The sequence below is a fragment of the Tinamus guttatus genome, unplaced genomic scaffold, assembly GCF_059628265.1.
Source record: "Tinamus guttatus ecotype Peru unplaced genomic scaffold, ASM5962826v1 Tinamus_guttatus_pri_ptg000038l, whole genome shotgun sequence".
NCBI classification, from domain to species: domain Eukaryota; kingdom Metazoa; phylum Chordata; class Aves; order Tinamiformes; family Tinamidae; genus Tinamus; species Tinamus guttatus.
Genome location: NW_028288572.1, coordinates 678567 through 700499, shown reverse-complemented (window position 1 = coordinate 700499; position 21933 = coordinate 678567). Strand labels below are relative to the sequence as shown.

The window sequence follows — 21933 nt, the reverse complement described above, 5'->3', positions numbered from 1 at the left end:
GGCTGACTTAATGGCTTGTTAAGGCACTAAACTGAGAAAGGAAACCAAAAGGGGACTTACGTTAGCGCCCTTGTCTGTCAGGTAACTGATTCCTTCTTCTGGGCCAATCGCGAGCTCTACCGAAATAATCCAGCTTGACTTGAGGATCGAAGGAGGAAGAGAGAACAAGATTTCCACAGCGAGAGAAGAGAACATTTCGTTAATGAAAACCAGGGATTCTTCTTGAAATTAAAGCATGAACTAAGCAGGCAATCGCCTGCAGGACTGAGCAAAACCAACGAGACTCCTAAGCAGAGCCGATGCGCTGCTGTCCCCATCCTGCACTTACCCCAAGGGCACATTTGAAGCATTCCTTGTCAAATCTGTACACCGGGGAGAGGATCTCAAAGAATTTCAAAATGCTTTCTTCTCTGTTGAGGTTGGCAAATTGTCGAAACGTTTGTTGGATTAATTTTCGTAGTGTTTTGGCCTGTGTATGAAGAAGTTTAAAGATGAATTCTTCTCATTCTAACCAGGTGCACTGTATATAAGAAGTATAAGCCACTTGGTATCTCGACAGTAGTTTCTTGACCAATGAAACAGCAGACAGTTGTCAAGAGAAAAGAAGCAGTTTCACAATATGAACAACAGACTGCTGCTAAGCAATGTATACCTTCATATAAGATCTTAATTTATTTCTGTCACCAAATGTTATTTTCTTATGTGATAGGAATAACTCTCAGCTGCAGCTGACGAGTAATACAGACTATCCTCTACTGAACTCCCAGAACCTCAAAATATGCAAAATAACTGTCATATAAATAAACAAAACTAAACAGGGAAATGAAAATCAGCTAAAAGTAAAGTACAAAATCAACTTTCTCATTTAAATGAGAAAGTTGCATGTGTTAGCTATATTGCTTATCATTTTCTTAATTGCTTTCAGGACAGAAATAACTCCAGAGCAGCACCTGTCACTGTATTGATGGCCATATATACATATATACATAGTTGTACAGCAACAGGCCAATATCTGTGATAGTGGGAGAGACTTGATTACATATGCTGGAAGATATACAGGATACAAGCAGACTTGGAAGCAACTCTTTTTTTCTTAGATAACTGAATGATAATTTATTAAAAAGTATATTTGGCTACTTACAAGCCAAACCTACAAAATGACTATTTTCCCATGCCTCACCAATGCCCTAACAAATAATTCTGGCTGGGCAAAACCGAGTAAGGCATCAAGAAACTGGAATAAAGGTCCCTGGACACCAGGATTCATGGAGACGCCGGAGCAGCAGCTTCTCTCCTGCGTCCTAATCAAGAGCATATGGACGGCGTGCGCCACGCCAGCCCTTTCACTGCCCTTCACCACTGTTTACACCATGTAATGCCAAAATGCCAAGCCACATGCACAGCTGTTCTGTCTTCCCTTGCCAAAGCTTGGCTTGCACCTAAAGTAGCTGCATGGGATGTAAAAAAAAAAAAAACAAATAAATTAGCTTTCGTACTGCCTCTTTCTGATGCTGGCATAACAGCTTTTCTCTGAGCGTGGTTTGGGCTGACATGCTCTATCTTGACCACATCTCTATTTGCAATATAGATGAAATGTAGCACATTGGGCAATGGCTTCAATGTTTTAGCCTGGGAAAAACCTCCCCAGACCCTTTGTTGGACTGCACTTGTTTTCATTCACAGCATTACATTGTGTCTTATAGGCCATATGGGATGAGCTAATATATCAGTGTCTTTAAACTCATTGCTTTAATGACCTTTCCTAAAAAAGCTGAAATTTCTGCTGGGACAGTCACCAGTCCTGCAGAGCAGGAGAGTCATTTAATTATGTGAAGCAATCCTGAATTATGTTTAATAAGTCCTTCATACTCATTGAAAAGTGGCACCATTTTTCCTTTCCCATATTTTTGTCTTTTAACTTTTAGAGTGAATGTCTTTGCAAGGTTCAGCTCAGCTGGACTTTCTGGTAATCCTTGCTACTTCTGCTCTTTTTTCCCTGATTTCCAAAGAGCAGCTTTCTTTGCAGATCAGTGGTTTTTGGGCTCCCCTAAAACCATTTTTGGACGTAGCTGTTTGGTTGTTTAGGTGAGGAGCCTGTCACGACAATTGGAGCGTTTAGCAGGGAATACAATCCTGTATTTCCTTAAATTAAAATGGGTTCTCTATTCATTCAGCCACAATAGTTATTTTTAAAAATGTATTGAGAGACCTTTTCTGTTTACCCTTCCATACTTATGCTCTACAGGTACATTAAGTTCTCTAACTAAATCCTCCATAAAAGCATCATTTCTTTCCAAAATCAGTTCTAAACTACGAGTTTATGGTAGTTTACTCCCATTCAAACAGCAGAGATTTCACCATGATTTTAAAATCAAGGTGGCTATCAATGCAAAACTACTTGGTGACAATTCTTCACTCCTTGTTCCGAACATGCTGAGAAAAATCTGCATTTTTTTGCTCAGGAAACAGAAACTTCAGTGGAAATGAGATCCAGTTAGCGCTTGTAATCTAACTACGGTTAACGTGAGCAGAAATTGCTGGAAATCCTCCTTAAGTGAGAGCTGGAATCAGTGGTGAGCAAAGAAAGCACATTTGGTCCATCCAGTTGTCCCCAAAAACACATTGTTCTCTTATGCGTCCCTTTCCCTGTTTTCCAAAAGCCTCATTTTACTCTTAGAAGGAAAATCTGTTATTTTCAGAGGAGCTGAGGAGTCACTTATGACTTTTGTCTGCGAGGCCACACAAAGCAGCAGCATCTTCGTTTTTCCCAGTTGCTCATCTGCTGTTTAACTAGGGGATCTCTGTCTTACCCATTTGTTACTCACCTGATTTTTTTTTCCCCTGGGACACAAGTTTACAACAACCCACTCACGAGTCTACAGGGAAATCAGTGATGCAGTTTCCTGCCTTCTGAAGGACATTTGTTTTTGCAATAGCATGCAAGTCACTGGAATTACAATTACCTTTACTGAATCTAGTAAACTCTTCGGGAAAAAACGTCTTAAGCCAACGTCTTTCCTGAAACAAAAACACAAATGTCGTCAGCAAAAGGCATGAGCGTAAACTCAAATATAAATCAAATACTGCACGAGCATAAACTAGATGCAGACTTTAGCATAAAATCTCCATAGGACAGAGAAAAAAATGTAAGAGAAAATTCAACTGGAAAAAGATTTTTTTGTTGCTTTCTCAGTGGTGTTACGGAAAACGTTTTTATTTTTGTTTGGTCAAGAGGTTACGATCTCTTTGAAACAATAACCTTTTGCTATCTCCAAAATGAGAATGTAAGAGAACTTTCCATGCCTGCATGCTTTGCACGTAAAAAGAAATAAAAATGGAATTCAAATATTTAATAAAAAAGCTGTTAGCCAATGTGAAAAACACAGCTTACATTCAATGCTACCTAGCAGTGCAAAAGCAAAACCAACATTAAATTCAATCTCAAAATAAGAACAAAAAGTGCTATTTTTAAAACTAAGGACCCACAGTATCTACCATTTATAATACATATTAAAAGCACCCTCAACTCCAAGAAGCTGCGTGTTCACCTACAGCTGTGACACTAAGCTGCAGAAGATTATAAAACCTCCATAAATGTTAAGTCCTTTGATGCATTTCTTGTCAAATGCAAATTGTAGGCCATTTATCAGCCCGTACAGTGAGATACATCGAGCACGTTATTACCATCTAAATAATATGCAAAGACATCCTGACAAGGAATGCATTAGTTTAACGTTAAGCATTTTAGCAAGAGGAGGTGTTTTCAAAAATGAGCACCCGGCCCCACTCCTGTCTTCCTCCTCTCCAGAAATTCAGTTAAAATGACTCGTGGGGTAGCTCTTGGTCCACGCCTGCATGTAGCAAATCCAGAAGGAATCCTCACAGGGAATATAAGGAATGGCATTTCCTAGTTTTACGTTGGGCAATAGATGTATTCACTACAGGCACTACAGGTGCAGCGCAGGTGTAATCACACAACCTCCTGCAAACTGCTCCTTTTCCATCCCCATCTGTTGCAGGGGCAAAAAACAACCAATTCAGGGGGGAAAAAGGTCCACCTCGGTGCTCCAGATTAAGGACTCAGACACCTATTTTCTTATTGCTAGTAATGAGCAGCTTGGTCCTGGTTCACAAAGCTAAAAAGGCTTTATATTTAGCTTAGTAAATTCCATCTTACCCATGGATTTATATGTAAAATTGTATTGCTTTCGTACCTAAACTTCAACAGGATTAATAAAATACCAGCTATGGATAGATGATTGGGCTTGTTATATAGTGATCAAGCAGCTCTGGCAACATTCCTCTCTATTTCTGCTTTTTATCTCAAAGTTACATTGAAAAAGCAGTGTTAGGAAAGCTTGATAGATTTCATCCACTCTTTCAACCCTGTGGATGCAGCTGCTGCTTCTTAAAGCTTCCAGTTCTGTCCTTGTAATTATCCTTGTTCTATGCAAAAGGCTTCACACTTACTATGAAAAAAAAACTCCTTTTATTGTCTGAAGACCCAACTATTACAGGCTCCTTTGCAGCCTGATTCTCTGCACCCTTTTCCCATCCAGATTTGGTCTTATATGAAAATCTGATCAAGGATGAATATACACCAAGTGGACAAAGACAGGCGAGAAGCAATCATACCCCGTGCAAAAAAAGGGCTTTTTACTATTGCACTCAGCTGCTTAAGTGTCTCCTGATGTAACCCAAGCTGCTGAAAACAATAAAAACACAAATAGGACACAGAAAGCCCTGAAAAATAAATGTTAGAAAACCTCTAAAGGCTATTGAGGTGGTTAAGATCAAATGAGTGAGTTTAGGGGATTAGTGGCACTTTGTGCAGGCTCTTACTAGCTTTTAATTAACTGCAGCTCCTTTATGGTGCTTTTATCCTTCACCTCTCCCAGTTGAATCCTATACAAAATATATTTTGTCTCTTAAAAAAAAAAAAAAGGGAAGAAAATTCCCCAACCCCAAACAAATAAAAAATCTTTATGTGAAATTCTGCTTTTCTAGTTCTGCACTAAGTTGTTATATTCTGCACATTATATTGCTTCTTTTTACCCCCATCTTTCTCAAGACCCATTAAGCGCAGACCTACCAAACCAGATGCTGCAGGATAAAGAAGTCACTGCTGAACTGGAAGCCACCCCCATTTGGGATCCTAAAGACCCTATCCTATGTTACAAATCTTAATTAAAATTGCATGTTATATGTTTTAAACCTTAATTCTTGTATCTCACTGGTTATGCAATTATGATCTTAATGACAAACTCTGGTACTTTAAAGGGTGGCCAACAAGAGACTCAAAAATACCTTTCTGAAGTCCTTGATGAAGCATACTGAAATTGTAACCACCACCACTTCTCATTTGCCTCATCTCATTTGTTTTAACCCATCTTTCAACCCAAGGTGAATTACCAACAGGCAGTCATTAATCTCACCAACTCTCTTCTTTTAGAGAGGATGAGATGAGAATTTCAGATCACACTGTTCTCCTATTTACTACTGCCTTTTAACCTTTTTTCTCCATTCATGCTGTTCATCTTTATTATTCCTTTCTCACTTAGTTATCTATGTGTTTGATATATATTTCTATTGTTGGTTGCTGACTTTAAGCTAAATGAAATCCTTCAAAAAAATCTCATTTTAAACAGCAGAATTGCATAAATACTGCATGGTTACAGGAGCACTATCTAAAATCCATGTTGTTCTTCTAAATTAACTGATTAACTTTCAAAGGAAACAATACTTTCCATTTAAAAAGGTTAAGAAAGTTTCTAACCCTAAACTATGTCTCCATCAAGTTCAGTCTGAAATATCTACCACTAAAGACTAAAGATTTAGAGGTTCCAGCCACACAAGTCTGGACAAAATCCAAAAGCCAGGACGTGAGCTGAAACTCCTCCAAAATACTCAGTGAAAACGAACAAATTTGGCAGAGTTGTTCCACTAAATTAACAGAATTAAAACCAATCCTCAATCTACAAAACTTCTTAAGTACTTCAGACTGTGTGGGTTGAAGCCATCTAACATACAGCAACACTGAGCAACCAGAACAGTTTTAGCATAATGATGCTTCTTTAAAACTCGTGGTTCATAGGTACCAAGTCAAGGGGATAACTGCAGGATGACAGTTCAGCAATATCACATATGCAACAAATAAAGGCAAAATGATACCACAGACATCTCAAGTAACTCACACTTTACCAGATTAGCAACAGGTGATGAATGCAACAATGCAGAGAAAACCAGAAACCAAATCAGCTGGACTTGATGCCCTGTAAGCATCAGCAAAAATGAAAAAAATCACAGAAATATCCCCATTATCAAATTTAACATCTTCAGTTCTCTTCTCCAGAGCTAAATAAGCATAGAATTTGAAGAGTTTCATTGTCCTTCATTTATTTAAAATACACTTGCAGATCTCAAAAAGCTTCAAGAAACGAAAAAGGCAGCAACAGCTTTCTTTTATTATGTCAAATTTAATATTTCTGATTAAGCACTAGCTCAATCCTCAAGTCAGGGCACAATACTTACTCTAACACTTCATAGTTGGACTTCTTTTCTAATGCATTGCCTCTCATCTCTCCGTAGGATCTCCTGAAGGCAGGAAAAACAGTGGAAAGCAACGATTATTGGATGATCCAACCTAAAACTGCAGTATCTGAATATTCAAATCTTTCTGATTGACCACTAGAAACCATGTGCAGAATGAATTCAAAGCAGCTACAAAATGAATTCAAATAAATATTACAACATTATTATCCTACCTCAATCAACCAGGTATTTAGTTTACAAAATGAATTCAGAACGAAACAAAAAAAATGATACCAATAATACTGCATTTCCAGGAGCACTTTTTAAAGCAGCTCAAAGCACTCTGCTGGGTGACAAGTGATTTAATGTGTTTTTTAGCACCTCCTTCCTGTCTCCAACACCTCTGCACGAGCATTAGGGTTTGTGCATGTAAACAGTGAGCACCAGAGCAAGGGGCAGAGATAAGGGAAGAAACAAATTTCCATTTTGGAAAACTGCTGTTCAAATAAGACCTTTCTCCTTTGCTAACAAGTTTTCATTTGCCATTTATTTCTTATAAATTCTACTGCCTTCCTAATTTCTCTGCACAAGACAACAACATGACCGAATCAGATGATTCAGGCTGGAAAGTTGCTGTAAATTAGCTAAAACCAAGCAGGAAAACTTGCTCAAGAATCATTTAACTTCATAAACTTAGCTTTTTTTCCAGTTGTCTGCACAGCTGACAAGAATGCTGAAAAAGTTATCAAGAAAAAAACGGATGCTTCACCTTTCCTGAACCATTTGTTCATTTAGCTATTTACTGAAGGAGTAATTTTTAAAATAGCAGAAGAAAAATTGAGGAAATGCACAGAGAAGCCATTGCAGCATTTATCTCTAATTACAGCAGCTGTAGTATACATAGCTGCACAATAAGACAATTTGCTCACATCTCAGATTTATTTTCCTTTTACTAAACAACGCTTTATAGGCCTTTGAATTATTCAAATGAAAATGTCACCCCAAAAGGCAGTAACATGAAGTAGTTAATTATAATTTTACTATTAACTTTAATTCAAAAATCAATAGAAATTAGTTACAATATAATCTCTCTCTTTCCTTCCAACTACTCTATAGCAAAAAAGGTCTTTTTGGTGTTTTATTCAGTTGTATTGGAAAGAAACCTATGAACTAAAACAGTTTCGAAATTAACGTGTATCAATCAGAAATGTGCTGAATAATAAATGAAATTATCAGCTTACCGGATTTCGAGGCAACCTAGCTTCAAAGCAATTTCCTGGTCCACTTGATCTGCTATTTCCAACATGTAGTCATTTTTCACCTAGAGCAAAAAAAGGAGATTTGCATCACAGAAAGATCAGGTCAGGACGTTACAGACTAAAATACCAACCGAGCAACTTCGGAAGAAATGTGTCTTTTCTGTATTTAAGTTTTGTGGGGGATAACTGACCAAAGTGCATGAAAATAAAATAAAATACAGTTCTGTACATACATATTCTCCCTAAAAGAACTGTGTTTTTGTGAGAAGCTCCACTCAACTGCAGAGAAGCTGGTGCCATCTTCAGTGGCGTCACTTTGGCTGTGATTTATTCAACGCAACCCAAATCTTCACGGGAGGCTGGAGCACAAGGTTGCACCCATGCTCAGGATCCAGCTTTTGAATCACTTTGGAATCCAGCTTTTGAATCATTTTGGAATCCAGCTTTTGAATCGCTTTGGCGACATTGATTTAACTCTAAGCTGGCATGTCTAAATTTTACATTTACACTCACACTGTATTTTACACAGTCCTCAACTTGCTAGGGGGATCCTGCAGAACTGAACAACTTTAAGAAAAATATACAGCTTTTTCTGCTCATTGGGGGAGATATAAATTGTGACTCTAGAACTGTCAGGCCAGATTCACAACATTTAAATCTGGTATAAAATTTCCAGCCCCTCACGTTACTACCATCAAAAACCTCTGCAGTATAGATGACAAATTACAGAATTGAACTCCTTGACTGCAGGGGTCTATATGGACCCTGACTCATACAAGGGATATATGGATAGAGGGGATACACGGTGAGAAGTAACCTGAACATGAGAATTTAAGTGAATCAGGCTCCTGCACAGATCGCTGTGATGACCCATAAATGAACTATAACCACTTTACTTCTTTTTTACAGCATCCAGACAGAGGTTTAATGAACTTTAATTGCACTTTAAATACAAGATTCTATTTCATTCTCCTACCTTTTCCGAGCATCCAGCTTTCCACTAGCTCAAGTTACTTCCCTGAAAAAGCTCAGGCACTTAATCCATCAGCCCCTCCTCCACGTACCCATACTGAGCTGCACTGGCTACTTCACCCAGCTTTGATTTTTTCTTTTTTTTTGGACTACACATGCAGTAAGCAAAGCAACCCTCTTCCAGTTAAAAAGCATTTGCTTTCTCTTTTTCATATGCAATTCCTGATCTCTGACAAGTTCACCTGGAAACCTGTTGCAGGATCCAAGCTGCAAATCTCCATTTTCACGAGTTCTGGCAAAGGTCTTTTACAATCCTGCCATATAAAATCTCCTCTTGCAGAAACTCTGTTAATTTTAGTCTACTAGCATGTAACGATCTTATCTTCAGCTCATTGCCTTGGCGCTCCCAGTGTGGAAGGCAATTCATTTGTTAAAATTAGCAGCCTGAGAACATCTGCAATTTCATGCAAATATATTAAAAAATGCTGCCAGGCGCAGGTAATTGCTGCTCTATAAAGAACTAGGCATCATTACCCAAGCATTTCTAGGCTGGCTTTTGTTTTCTCTTTGCCCTATAGTTTGGGAGCTCTCAAAATATCAGGAAACTTCACGGTGCTTTTGCAAGACAGTGCAAAATTCCCATAATAAAAATATTACAATTTTGCAATGTTCCAATACACGAGCTGATAACTGCCTACTTGACCCCATCCTTTTGTTAGTGTGACATAGAGAAAGGTGATTTTTATTTGGCATATCTTGGTGTGGAGCATATTTAAGCATATCTCTTAGTGTACATTGCGTATACGTTACACAAACCCATTTCTTTTCGCAGTTTGGAAGGTTTGCAGAGAAATAAGCAGCCTCAGGAAGCCCACGGCCATAACCCTGTGCTCTAATTAGCCTGAGCAGTGCTCTGGTACGGAAGGCAAAGGTAATAAATGGATGTAAGGAACTCATTTTATCTCTTTTTTTTCCAGGAGCCTTCCTACATGTGTCCTTGGAATTTCAGCAAGCCTAAGGCAGGGGGGAAAGGCAGATTAAGCTGCCAATATTGGAATACTAATGAGGACTTCTCTTATCCCCTTTAATTCCTCTCGCCTGTTCTCTTTGATGCAGCATGGGATCAATGCACGAACTAAGGCTCACACAGAGATGAGACAGGGACGGAGCGAGTGCTCGTGCGTGCTGAGGATCCTCTCATGGAAAAGCAAAAACAAGTATTAAATGGAGGAGGCACAACAGAATTTAATGGCAATCAAGTCCCCGCCACAGTAATTTTTCCTACCAAAGGTACCTTCATTTTTTTTTAATGTTTAAGAGAAAATTGGGTAAAAGTGAAGAAAATACTGCATCAATATAGTCTACACCTCCAGCAACAAAATCCTGCTTTTTTTCCCAACTTAGTCTCCCAACAGCACTCTAGCAGAACCTCCTTATTTGAACTTGCAGAGAAAAATACACTGGGAAAGGAAATTCAAAGGGAGAGACACAAAATAATTTATTGCTGCAAAGCAGCAGGTTAATTTTAATTCTCCATCCCGCCCAGGTTCTCTGAAACGATGCAGCAAGTTTAAGTCATGCTTACCATCAAGTAGGTGTGTGCTTTTTGGTACCAAATTAGCCTTTTATTTTTACTTTTTGGCCGCCAGTGCATCCTTCATTGGTCAGCCAGAGCAAAAGTAACAGTTTTGCTGGATAGACAAATTGCTGCAACTCCTCCAACTCTTCAAAATTTCTTAGACCGGGCCGTTTGCAGCTACAGTTTAGGATAAAAATTGGAGGTGGAAATCGCACGTTTGCGAACATGGCAAAACAAGAGCCCTGTTGTAGCGCGCACAAGCTAAGGAGGGATCCACAGCAGAGCTCGTATTTGACACACCAGCTGCTACCTTCCCCGGCCATCTGCTTCCCTTTGCTGCACGAGACTTTCTCCTGCAGCTGCAGCACTCGGGGAGCCCCTTCGTTGAGGCTCGCGGGCCGCATGAACCACAGGGCAGCTCACAAAAGCACCAGGTTACGTTCAGATTTGCCTTTACTAAGAACCCGAGTAAAATAATTTTGAATACTAACCACTTTCCAGGAGTTTAGGAATCAAAAAACCTATTGTTTTGTCCTGCTATTATATTTCCACTTTTAAATACAATTACCAAACTTTCTATGAGGTTTGCATCAGCCTGAACGACTGCATAAACTCTCAGCAAAAACACTATCCAATGATGCCTTAAAATGGGCTACAAGCCAATATTTAGCCTCTCTCCTGGCTTTCCCATCTCATTTAATGTTACCAAGGAATTTCCCACAGGATCATCTCCAATTTTTCAGGAGGACAGTTTAAAAATAAGTAATCTATTTCTCTCGTTTCACTTTCAGTGTCTATGACCTACTTACACTGCTTAGTTATTTTATTTTTTCAAATGGGCATTTGAAATAGGCTCTGAAAAGTGCATTTAACAGCAGCAAAGTACCCTCCAAAGAGTTTAAAGTGCAAACACCGAGCTGGTGATTCTTGTGGCTAATATATGTGTGTGTGTAGAAAACAAATAAACGTTAACAGGTCTTTCCCAATGAGGCAGAAAAGAAAGAAGCAGAAAACTCACAATTAGGATTAACAAGGCACAAGAAGTAGGTTTCCACTACTTCATTCCCTCTGCAGCAAATGTCTTTTACCCACTTTTTTTAAGTGTTACATTGGCAGTGACTTTTATATAAGCAAAAAACGATCCTACTTTTAGCCTTCCTGGACTTACAAGAATTACTTCTTCTCCTTTCTAGCAACTCAGGGGTGTCCCTTAGAACCTGCTGTTGACCGCTCAAGAGTCCAACAAGTGAAGGCCTTTTGGTGTTTGCATTTTGTATGCGGATACCTCTGTCTGCTGCATCTCCCACCAAACCCAGCACTTCTGGGGGCCAAAGCAGCCCAGGAAATTCCTTCCCATCATTAACCAATGCTTAATTCTGGCCTCTGCAACATGAAATGCAGACTACACTTGATATCTCTAGCTCAAGAGCTGATCTTTGGCCACCTCGCATATAACGAAGGACTAAAGCACCACATGACTTCACATTCAAATTTCCGTTGTGTTGTTCCTCTGTACTTACAGCAGTTTCCATAAGCAAGACCACCTGCTTAGGACTCAAACCCTTCTGGATGTATTACCAGAATAATTAGCACAAATATTGTGCATGTTCTGCTGTGATCCCTTTTGCAGTGATAAATGCACTGCTGAAATGCTGGAGGAGGCCAAGGGACAGATAAATCATTAGGTGAAAGTAAATCAGCTTATATAATCGTTTATATTTTTCATTATAAAACTGCCATAAAGCGAAGACTCCTGCACCTTTTCACAGAATGAAGCAATCCTAAAATCAGCAAGAATAGGTTCTGGCAGGACACTTGAGTTTTCCTCACTATGAGATCAGAATAATCAGCTCTAGATATGACTTTGCCTTGAAAATGTATGGTCCCAACTGGTACAGTTTCCTAAACCTTGTGCAAAACTATCCCTCAAAACGAATTGTGCCCAATCTGCTTTGAACAAAGCAACATATGCACAAAACCCCAAAGTGCTGTTCTAACGTCACCAATATTTTTGGAAGCAACTTTAACGATCATAATGACAGATAAACACACATGTGGTGGCTCCCCACCCTTACTTAGTCATCCGCTAACATTAGACTCATTAGAGGAGACAAATCCCCATTAGGGGAAAATTAAAGCCCCAGCCTTTTCCCGGGGAGTTAAAAGCACAGATTCGGTGCTGGGATAACATTCATTTGCCATCTGCCCTCAGCTGCTCCTCCTCTTCATCTTCCAAGGTCACAGTCCCTGTAGCATCTGGAGATGATCTTTGACATCGCTAACTGATTTTGGAACCCCCTGTGTTAATAATAAGGGCATTAGAGATAGAGGAGGGGAGGGGAAAAAGCAACTTTTGACAGGGTTTTGTGTGGCACAGAAGGGCTAAATACTCACCCTGCTGTTGGAGGGGCCGGTCTCCAGCTGTCGCTGCAATAGGACCTGCTGCTTCTCCAGCCTCTGATAAACTGGGGCTGGACGCGGGGGAGCCGTGGGGCACCCAAGGCACAAAGCCCCTTTGCTGAGGGCTGATTTATACTCCTGCCGTCCCCCACCAATAAACACTTTGCTTTTCCAGATCCAACGAGGCCAAGTATCAACGTGATCCCACTTTGCCTGGGGCTGCTGCTGTTACAGACGTGATTTGATAAAGAGAGGAACGAGAGCATTTTGCTCGACTGCCACAAAAGGAAGATGCATATATGGAAATATAGGGCTGGAAAGAGCTCGGCCACTATCGGAACTGCAGGATCTAAGATCATAAATCAGCCTTTATAGCTGAAAATGAGTATTTTACTAGGAACCATGAATTTCAGTAATATTAAGCAGCAGACTCCTATTATTGTTCTCATAATTACTCTTACGAGCTGTAAGGAGCAGGCAGGTGATGTGGGGGCTATTTTTCCCTTTTCAGCAGCTGCACTTCTCACATTTATTACCCCTTCCCTGTAGGGCCCTCTCTGTGTGGCCACATTAACCCTTCCTACAGGATTTTGGTTGTTTGTTTTAAACAGGCTGCCAATATCCAACACACCATGAGATCTTCTCTCTCTGTCCTTGATATTCTTCACAGCTTTTATTGGCAAAGTCATTTGCTTTTAGCTCTCCTATTTTTATTAGCATATAAGCGATGCTGTTATTTAATTAGGTTAAAGAGTCCAATTCCCAACCTGCATTTCAAATTATATCTCATGCACCTAAGCTTTAAAAAGCTTTAATCATTAAGTTATTAAGGTGATTGTACCTTGACTCAATATTTCTTGTATGTCAGGGACAGCATTAGAAAAATGATATTAATTTACACGAGACATTTCTCTACCACCATGTAAGTGAGAATTTCCAACTACCACCATGTAAGTGAGAATTTCCAACTCAGGAACTACATTTAAAGTGGTGAAATTATCTTTACAGACAATGCAGGAACTGAACAGGGCTGTTTGTCCACAAGAAATTTTGACTCATCCTGCTGATTTTTTTTCCCTTTTTTAATATAAAACTAGCCACAATTGTTCAAAATTACAATTAAAAATGATAATTTAATACAGCACTAGTGCATAGTTTTAAGGACTTAGCCAGAAGATCAAAAAGTGCACATTTGTTTGGAGGTCTCAACTATCGATAAACTGTATTTTAAGAAAATGTTGCATGGCACCGAGCTCAGCTCAGGTTCTCCTGCTCCCACCTTTGGGTTTTCCTCTCTACATCCGCAGTTCCTTCTCTGGTGCATTACTTTGGGGCATTAAAAAAGCAAAGCTGAAACAGAAGCCAGTGGTTTTTTATTCTGCAATTATTTTATGTCCTTTTATTCTGTACAGGATCAGCTCCAGCACAGCTTCATGCTTCAAGTTGAGAGAATTCTTCTCCGTGCTGCACCTGACCTGTGTTGATTCAAACATTCCCCCCCCGCCTTTTTTTTTTTTTTTCCCCAGGGATCTAACAACCCAAAAAGTGACTTTTGAAACCTTCTGGAAGAGGCAAGCACAAGGGGACAGCTCCCTGCATAAAAGGAAGGCAATTCAAGTAGCTTATGTCTGACTCCCATTATATGAATGTGCCTTCTATCTCGCTGTGAAAAATCCAATTTTTTAGGTCTCCTCATATACTTTTAGCGTTCTGTTTAAACATTTCCTTGGAAATTTGCATGAATTCATAGAAAATTACCTCTCTTCTTTCTAGCTTTACAACATAGCCAACAGAATGAAAGGCAATAGCTGTCACTGATTAAAACCAAATCATTGACAGGGTTTTTCTTTGCCTCTGTCGTGTTTAATGGCAGTCGGGACGAGCACGAGCGATTCCAGCATTGCAAGCAAATTCCCCGGCCTTTCCCCTCGCTGCTCATTTTAATCTTTTGCTGCAGAGATTTCCAAACAGGGCTTCTCTTGTGCAAGGCCTCATTAAGCTCCCTGCTTTCCCACTTCCAATTAGGAGTGATGCCGCCCACCGCAGATGGCGGGACGGACCACTCTGCTTGGGGCTCCTTGATTTATTCAAACCTCCTGAAAATAAAGACCATCCGACACAAAGAGCCCTCCCAGCATTCTTAATACAGTCCAAAAATCAAGAAAAAAGATATTTCAGCTATTAAGTCCAAACCGAGACTGAAATGCTTGCATAAATTTATGGAGAAAGGCGCTCATTGAAGTGAATGGGAGTAGTCAAGCATGCCAAGTTACAAATGTGCCAGTTTTCTGTTTAACAGCCTGATGATTGTGGTTTAACTACGTGAATAAATGTGGCTGCTGACAGCAATTAAGGTAACATTTTGTTATCTTTACAAATGTGCTTTGTTATCTTTACAAAGGCTCTGCCCTTCCTTCTGTGAAGACAGAGGAATCACCTGAGGATTTGGCCTTACCCAAACTTTATAGCTGGTTTTTCAGCAGTATTGCTGCTCAGACAATAATTACGTGTTTCTAAAATCCATGCACATTTCAGAGGCTTCTCTTTCACAGAAAGCTCCGTATTTGTTTTCCTTCTCCAGGGCCTTTTAAATTCGATATTGCGCATTTTTAATAAGCCAGTCAAGTTGCTTTTAAGATATTATCAAGGTAACAAGAGGTCCCCAGCCACAACTTGAAAAGAAAGATTTAGTCATGGGCAGCATCTGGTCCTCAAAATCTTTATTCTCAATTACAACACGAGGCAACAGCAGATTTGACTTTTATATCCACAAAGGCCAATGTGATTGCCCAAGTGTTACTTTTTTTCGTTGCTAGTGCTGTAAGGGGCTCCTATGTTCATTATCTGCAGTGGGGCTGTTTCTCTGGAGAAAGTTCAAGGTATCTACAGATGGATGAATGATTTATATCCATTTTGGTGTTCCTGCCTATATACAACACGGTGTGTTCGATGACCCAAATCGAACCAGGGCTGAGCTGCAGCTGGCAAAAAGGGAATGTTAAATGAGAGACGCTCCAACAGGACCTGGAGATTTGTTTTTCCTCGTCTTTCCATTTTCCCTTTTGCTTTAGGTCTACTTAATGCTGCAGTATTAGTGCCCAAGCTCTTCTCCTGCTTCTGCTCCTTTTCTGAAGTCAGGGAGGTTGCCCTAGTAGTTAACCAGATAAGGCAACTGTAATGGCCCCAATTTACGAGTGAGACTCGCAGAGCAGAGCAGAGTCAGGGATGGACTCTGAGAAGTTGGGCACTGATTCCCATGACAGCAAAGGCCCAAATACCTTGCAGGACCCCAGAGTGAAAAAGGATTATTTTATTTTATTGAGTTGTATTTAAAACTATCTCATGACAAGAAGAGAAAAGACAAAAAAGCGCTTATGGGGGAACAGCAAGGGAACAAGACCGTTTGATTTTCACTCTGTTTCCCAGAAAATGCTCCCCAGAAAATATATTCCTTTGCTACTTCAAATCCCCCACTTGAACGAAAGAAATAGCAATGAGAGGCATAAACGAGTTGTTGGTACTGGCCTGTAGGGCCACTCTGTTGTTTTTGCAATCAAAATAAGCAAGAATCCTTTTCCTTCCCGTAAGAAGGAAAAATACCATGATCATATCAAGTATCATCAAAATACGGACATCAGAAGGGGTAAAAAAAGAAGTATCTCCTTCCCTTCCCAGGGTTGGAGCATGGGATAAAGGAGGAAGCTGTGGGTTCTTACCAGGCTTCAAAGCTGCAACAGCTGGGGGAATTTTGTTACACTATAGAAACGCCTTCCCATAAAAGAAGGGGGACAACCTGGAGAAGGGGGAAAACCTTTCACTGAATGCAGGAAATTTCTCATTTTGGAGCCCATCTCATTATCTCATGTGTTTCAGATATTTTTGAACTAGTAGAAAGGCAACAGGAAGGACCATGAGGAGAGGGATCTCTTGCCAAAACCCCTGAGGTTTGCGTAACATTATCGGAGTGTCACAAGGTTGTTCCTTTGACGCAGCAAAATGCAAAGGAAAAAGGAAAATCCCATTCCAAAACAGCTCCCACTTCACAGGGGGCAGTTATTGAGCTCAGTCAGCGCTGAGCTTCCTCCTCCTGCCCCATTCTGTCTCAGCTATGGCAATATTCCTGAAAACGACTCTTGGAAGCGATCTAGATTAAAAGCCATCCCCCATACAATAGGGCATAGCATTATTTAAGAATAAAAGGTAGAAATACCACATGGTAGGCAATTCACCAACTCACCAACATCAGTGACCCAAATTGTTGTGAAAGCGCTGACAATATTCCAGTTGTGAACAAAGACATCGCAGCAGCCAGACAGTAATAAAAGACCAACCCAACACGCAGCAGATAAGTCATTTTAGGCCTGAATTTACAGGGATTCATGGACTCTTAAAATTAGCAGACACTTTACAAATTCAAGTCCAAACTCCTATCAAAGTCACTCTAACAGAAGTTTGAACACACCTAAAAACAGCTTGAAAGTATTTATTTTAGAGTGCGAAATGAGGATTTAGGCGCTATTTTTTTAAGGAAATTTTACCATTACACAGTTTTGCTAATTAGTAAGAGAGATAGAATCTAAGAGGATATTAGGTAATTTTTAGGTAATAATTAGATATTAAATATTAGATATTATTAGTTAATAATGCAGTTGGATAAAACAATTCAACATGAATAATTTATTCAACAATGAAGTTGAATAAATACACGTGGTTGTACATAAACTGCCCACTTATTTACACTTGTAAAAATAAAGAAATTCATCTGTCCTGGGAAACATTCCTCACCATTTCTCAGGGAGAAAGATGAGAGTCTTTTCCCTTTCTGTTTTATCTATGCAACCTTAAATTTTAACAAGTTCTGTTTCTGCAGCACTATTCTTTCTGCATAAACAAAACTTTACAAATTGCCAGCAAAATGAAGAGTAGCAGAACTGACTATACCTGTTGATAGAAGAAATTTAGTGTTGGCTTGTCCTCAGTGAACTGGTTTAGAAATCCTTTTGGTAAATATCGGATTCTCAATTCATATCTGGAAAGGAAAAAAAATTAAAAAGGGAATTAAAGTGACAAGGCACAAATAAGAACCAAGATTTCCTCAAAAATTAGAAACAAGTCTTCAAGGGCTCTTGGAAATAAGAGGTTTTGAAGAGATTTCTCTGCAGAGGGGTTTCTGACTTCCTAGCAAGTCAGTAAGACGCTTGCGAAAGAGGACTGAAGCTGTTCTCAGAGTGACTACCATATTCTACAGGTAAGAGCACATAACCAAGTGACACAGACTCAGAATTCCCCTTAATTCATGACCTATCACGAATTTATACAAAGCTCAAACTCTTTATTTCCAAATTCTAAATTTAGGGTTGCTTGCCCTGCAGGAACAGCTAATGATGTCTGACACACAGTGTTTGCCTCGTCCTCCAGTTCATCTCTGCAATGAAGCCCTGACAACTTGGAGCGAGCCTAAGTATAAAATTCTCTATATTCCTTCTGCAAAATGAGTATATTAGTTATGATAGTTATGATCACTTAGTTATGATAGTAGGAGTGAACTTTGCAACAGTTCAATCTGTCGGTATCGTCACAATGAGAATTTTTGTTGAAGCAGCTGATTTGGCTGTCTGTAATCAAGGTTTATTTGGAGATTTCGTAAGTGGTTGCTGTTGGTTTTGACACAGCAGCCTGCTGCAAGCAGAAGCTGCAGGGTTCTTTGCTTTAAAATCACTGAAAATATATATTTGTGAATCTTCAACATATGGAAAACCATGTAAAACTAACACGCAGTAAACAGATTAGAAAATTTTATAAAGAGAGTTAAAGATCTTCAGTTATTCACCAAATACAGGTGACCACCTGCAAGGGAGCAAAGGCTACCAGAAAGCTGAAGAACAGTTCCCCAATCTCTTGCTTCTAACCCCACAACCTATCTCTGAATTACACTGCAGAAATTAATACAGAATTAAACTAGTTTGCTGCATAAAGAAAAAATGACTTGTTTCCTTCTTTTTTGCTCTGAAACATTTTTAGTTGTCTTATTTTAATGTTAGGACCACGAAACCATCCTCTGAAAAGCACCCCTTCCAATTTCTTGTCATTCTTCAGACACAATCTTTCTCCTCCTCTTCCTTGTCATTCCTTTCTGTTTCCACCTTTAAGTCTTTTTTTCTTGCAGTCGATCTCTAGATACAGTTTTCTTCATCTTTTATTTTTTTTTATAACCTTATGAAACTATGCACAAGTTTGCAAACACTCTGAAATGAATGCAACAACACATAAGAACCACCCTCTATCAGCTCTTCCAGCATATTAAGAAGAAACTTAAAGAAGCTCCTAAATGCTTTGGACCCTCTAAAACATCTCTTTTTCAGCCATGCTGCTGGCCAAAAAAAACAGAGATTACTCAGGCCCAAAGAACAGCATCCGGAACTTCTCATCTCGGCTTCCTCCACAGTGTACAGCTGGATTCAGGCATCCCAATCTGGAGTTGGGATCCTACCTTTCTTCTCTGGCGTGAGAAAATAGAGGAAAAGCAGGAACCCCGCATGGTTCCGCAGTGAAGCGATAACGAGAGCTCCTTTTTGTATTGGGATCTCGTGAGAAAATCAGGAAAGCAGCTTGGCTGGGACAGTCGCCCAAAGGGACCTTCGTTATCTCTTTATAAGCTTATCGCTCGCTCCATCCAGGGGAATGAATAAGCAGCTGATTTCTGAACGCCAACTCAAGGAGCGTTTTTCAGTCTCATTGAAACCTACTGTCTTTGAAACGTGGCCTCCTGAACAAGTCCCTTCTCACAAAGCAGATCTGCTTTCTAAGGGGGGATCCCAGCTGATGAGCTCCTCCTGCTACCAAAAGGACCTGCTGGAGATGCCTGTAGAGATGCTTCCATGCATATGTTGATGTTGAAGGTTGGAAAAGTTTCATCCATCTGAAGAACAGTCCATGCCTTGTGAGGATTACCTCTTCCAGGATTCTTCTGAGATTGAACATCACTTCTACAGAGGTAGAAAATCTTTCTCTTGCTTGTGACACATGCTATGGACCCGCAGAAGGGTGGCCTTCAGAGCTGCCGTGTCGCATGGGGAAACAACCTGCCCACAGCACACAGTGCTGAGCACTTCTAGGAACTTTCCCTGGGCAAGAAGCAGCACTTAGGCAGCTGGTTAAGTCCTATGTGTGGTGACCTGGCCTTCGTATCAACACAGGGGCTTCCATACTGCAGCTACCAAAAGCTACAGGACAGCACCACTAAGCACAAGGCTCTCTTCTGGTCTTTACCTGAAGGAGCCAATGCACAATGTCTGCTCCCAAGTTCCTGCTTTACTGGCTCTTAGCTGAAAAAACAGAAGATCTCTCAAGTCTGAGACCGGAGTTTGTTCCAAAGATGTCATTTGTTACTTGAAGCTCCCAATTTTCCCTTGTGAAACAAGAAAATCTGAAACAAACTGAACACGCTCCAGTCTTTATTGCCTTTCCATTAAGAAAAAGATAGTTTGGAAGACAGTTATTCCAGAACAACTGCATGAAATCTCTCAAATTAAATCCTGCTTCTGTAGTCCTAGCCCTTGCACATCCTGAGATGAGGCAGGATTATTCCGTGTGATATTGCATACAGCAGACTCCAATGTATTTATTTCCTGAACTGTTATAAGCAAATAAACACACGATTCCAATAATTATAACTCTGATGGTTTCTGACACCATCATTTTGGAAACATGCAGGATTTTCTGATAAAGGAGGAGATTAGCTTTGCTTCCAGAGAATAGAATCAAAGGAGATTATGTTGCTATATAAACTAGTAATAAATAAACAGCTGGGGCAGAGTCACATCCCTGTCGCTGCCCTTCTCTGGCCCATTCCAGCTGCAGCACCATAAATAGCACAGACAGCCCCAAACAAAAAGCTTCATATACGGGGGATGAATTTTATTGCAGTAATTTTTGTCTGGATCCTACTGAGAGTCACCATAACAGCCAATATCTGGATTAGTCCCCCAGAATGGCTGGGAATCTACTTCTGTAGATATTGAATATACAACCCTTTTAATTAACATAATTAAAAAAAAAAGCCCACAAGAGGTAATTAGTGGATTATTAATACTATAGGAAGCTTTTAATTCAAACACTCTTCCAAGATTTCTCTCCCCCCTTACTAATCTAAATATTTTTACAAGCACTGTCATATGATCTTAAACGCTCTGCTTTATAGTATTACAAATATGACAGCAACATTTTGATTATGCACAGCAAATCCCCATGGGTTTAAAAGGTATGTCAGGCTGCATGTATTCGATAAAATATAAAATGACACCCTGGAAAGGTAGTGAATAATTTATATCTTATCACAGTTCTTTCATGAGTATTTTATATAAATCCCTTCCACACCCTTCAAAATAATCATTTTTTTCTTTTAAAACTGATTAACTTTGTTTTGTAGTGAGCAATATGCAAGCTACATTGCAAAATATAAATGCACTTGGCACCCGTGTACTAACAAATTTGCACAGCATAAATTATCTGCATTTTATATATAACACTAGTATCATGGGATGCATTCAGGAATACCCTACTTCTAAATCTGTAATTTCTAAGTGTTATCTAGGAAAAAATTCCTGAGACACATGAGGAAAAATATTGATGCACGTGCCACAAACATGTTACAATCTACAAAATGCCAGATGCATTGAAGAGAACACGCTACATTTCTGACACCTGGGTTTTAAACATTCCCAATTTTCTGACAGATTAAAGACAGATCACTAAAGTGAATTGATAACCTGAGAACTGCAAACAGGGACATCTGCTAGTATACTATGCTAATTCCATTTGCAAGACATTAGGCACAGGCTATTCACAGTAATTCTGCAGCGGATTGCACTGGTCAGCTTTAGCAACTGTATTTTTAGTAACTTTTGGACAAATTGTGGTTACAAATAGAAAGCAGCAGAAAAAAACAAACACTCAAAACCCCTGGAAGCTTGGAAAGTTACTTTTCAGTGTTCTCTTATGACTTTACTGCTGTACCTGGCTCTGTGCTGCTGCATTTTAAAACTGAGCCTTCCTCTTCCTCTGCTTCTTTTAACCAACTGACTGCTATGAAGAAAACATCCTATCAAATGTACTTAGGCTTTGGGAAACAAACCAAAAGAAACAAATCAATATTTTCAGTTATTTTTCTACTGTTCATTACATCTAGGTCTC

The 21933-nt window shown here is 39.6% G+C and overlaps 1 protein-coding gene across 4 annotated transcripts in view; it reads right to left on the bottom strand.

Annotated features, from left to right (window-relative positions):
• PTK2 (protein tyrosine kinase 2) overlaps positions 1-21933 on the bottom strand; it is a 95353-nt gene that overhangs the window by 48572 nt on the left and 24848 nt on the right. For all 4 annotated transcript variants that reach the window (XM_088534864.1, XM_088534853.1, XM_088534870.1 and 1 more), the window contains exons 4-9: positions 17683-17770; positions 7773-7852; positions 6532-6594; positions 2964-3018; positions 329-469; positions 61-138 (exon numbers count right to left, since the gene is read on the bottom strand). In XM_088534864.1, coding sequence (XP_088390990.1) covers positions 61-138; positions 329-469; positions 2964-3018; positions 6532-6594; positions 7773-7852; positions 17683-17770 — 505 coding nt within the window. The remainder of the gene's footprint in view (positions 1-60; positions 139-328; positions 470-2963; positions 3019-6531; positions 6595-7772; positions 7853-17682; positions 17771-21933) is intronic.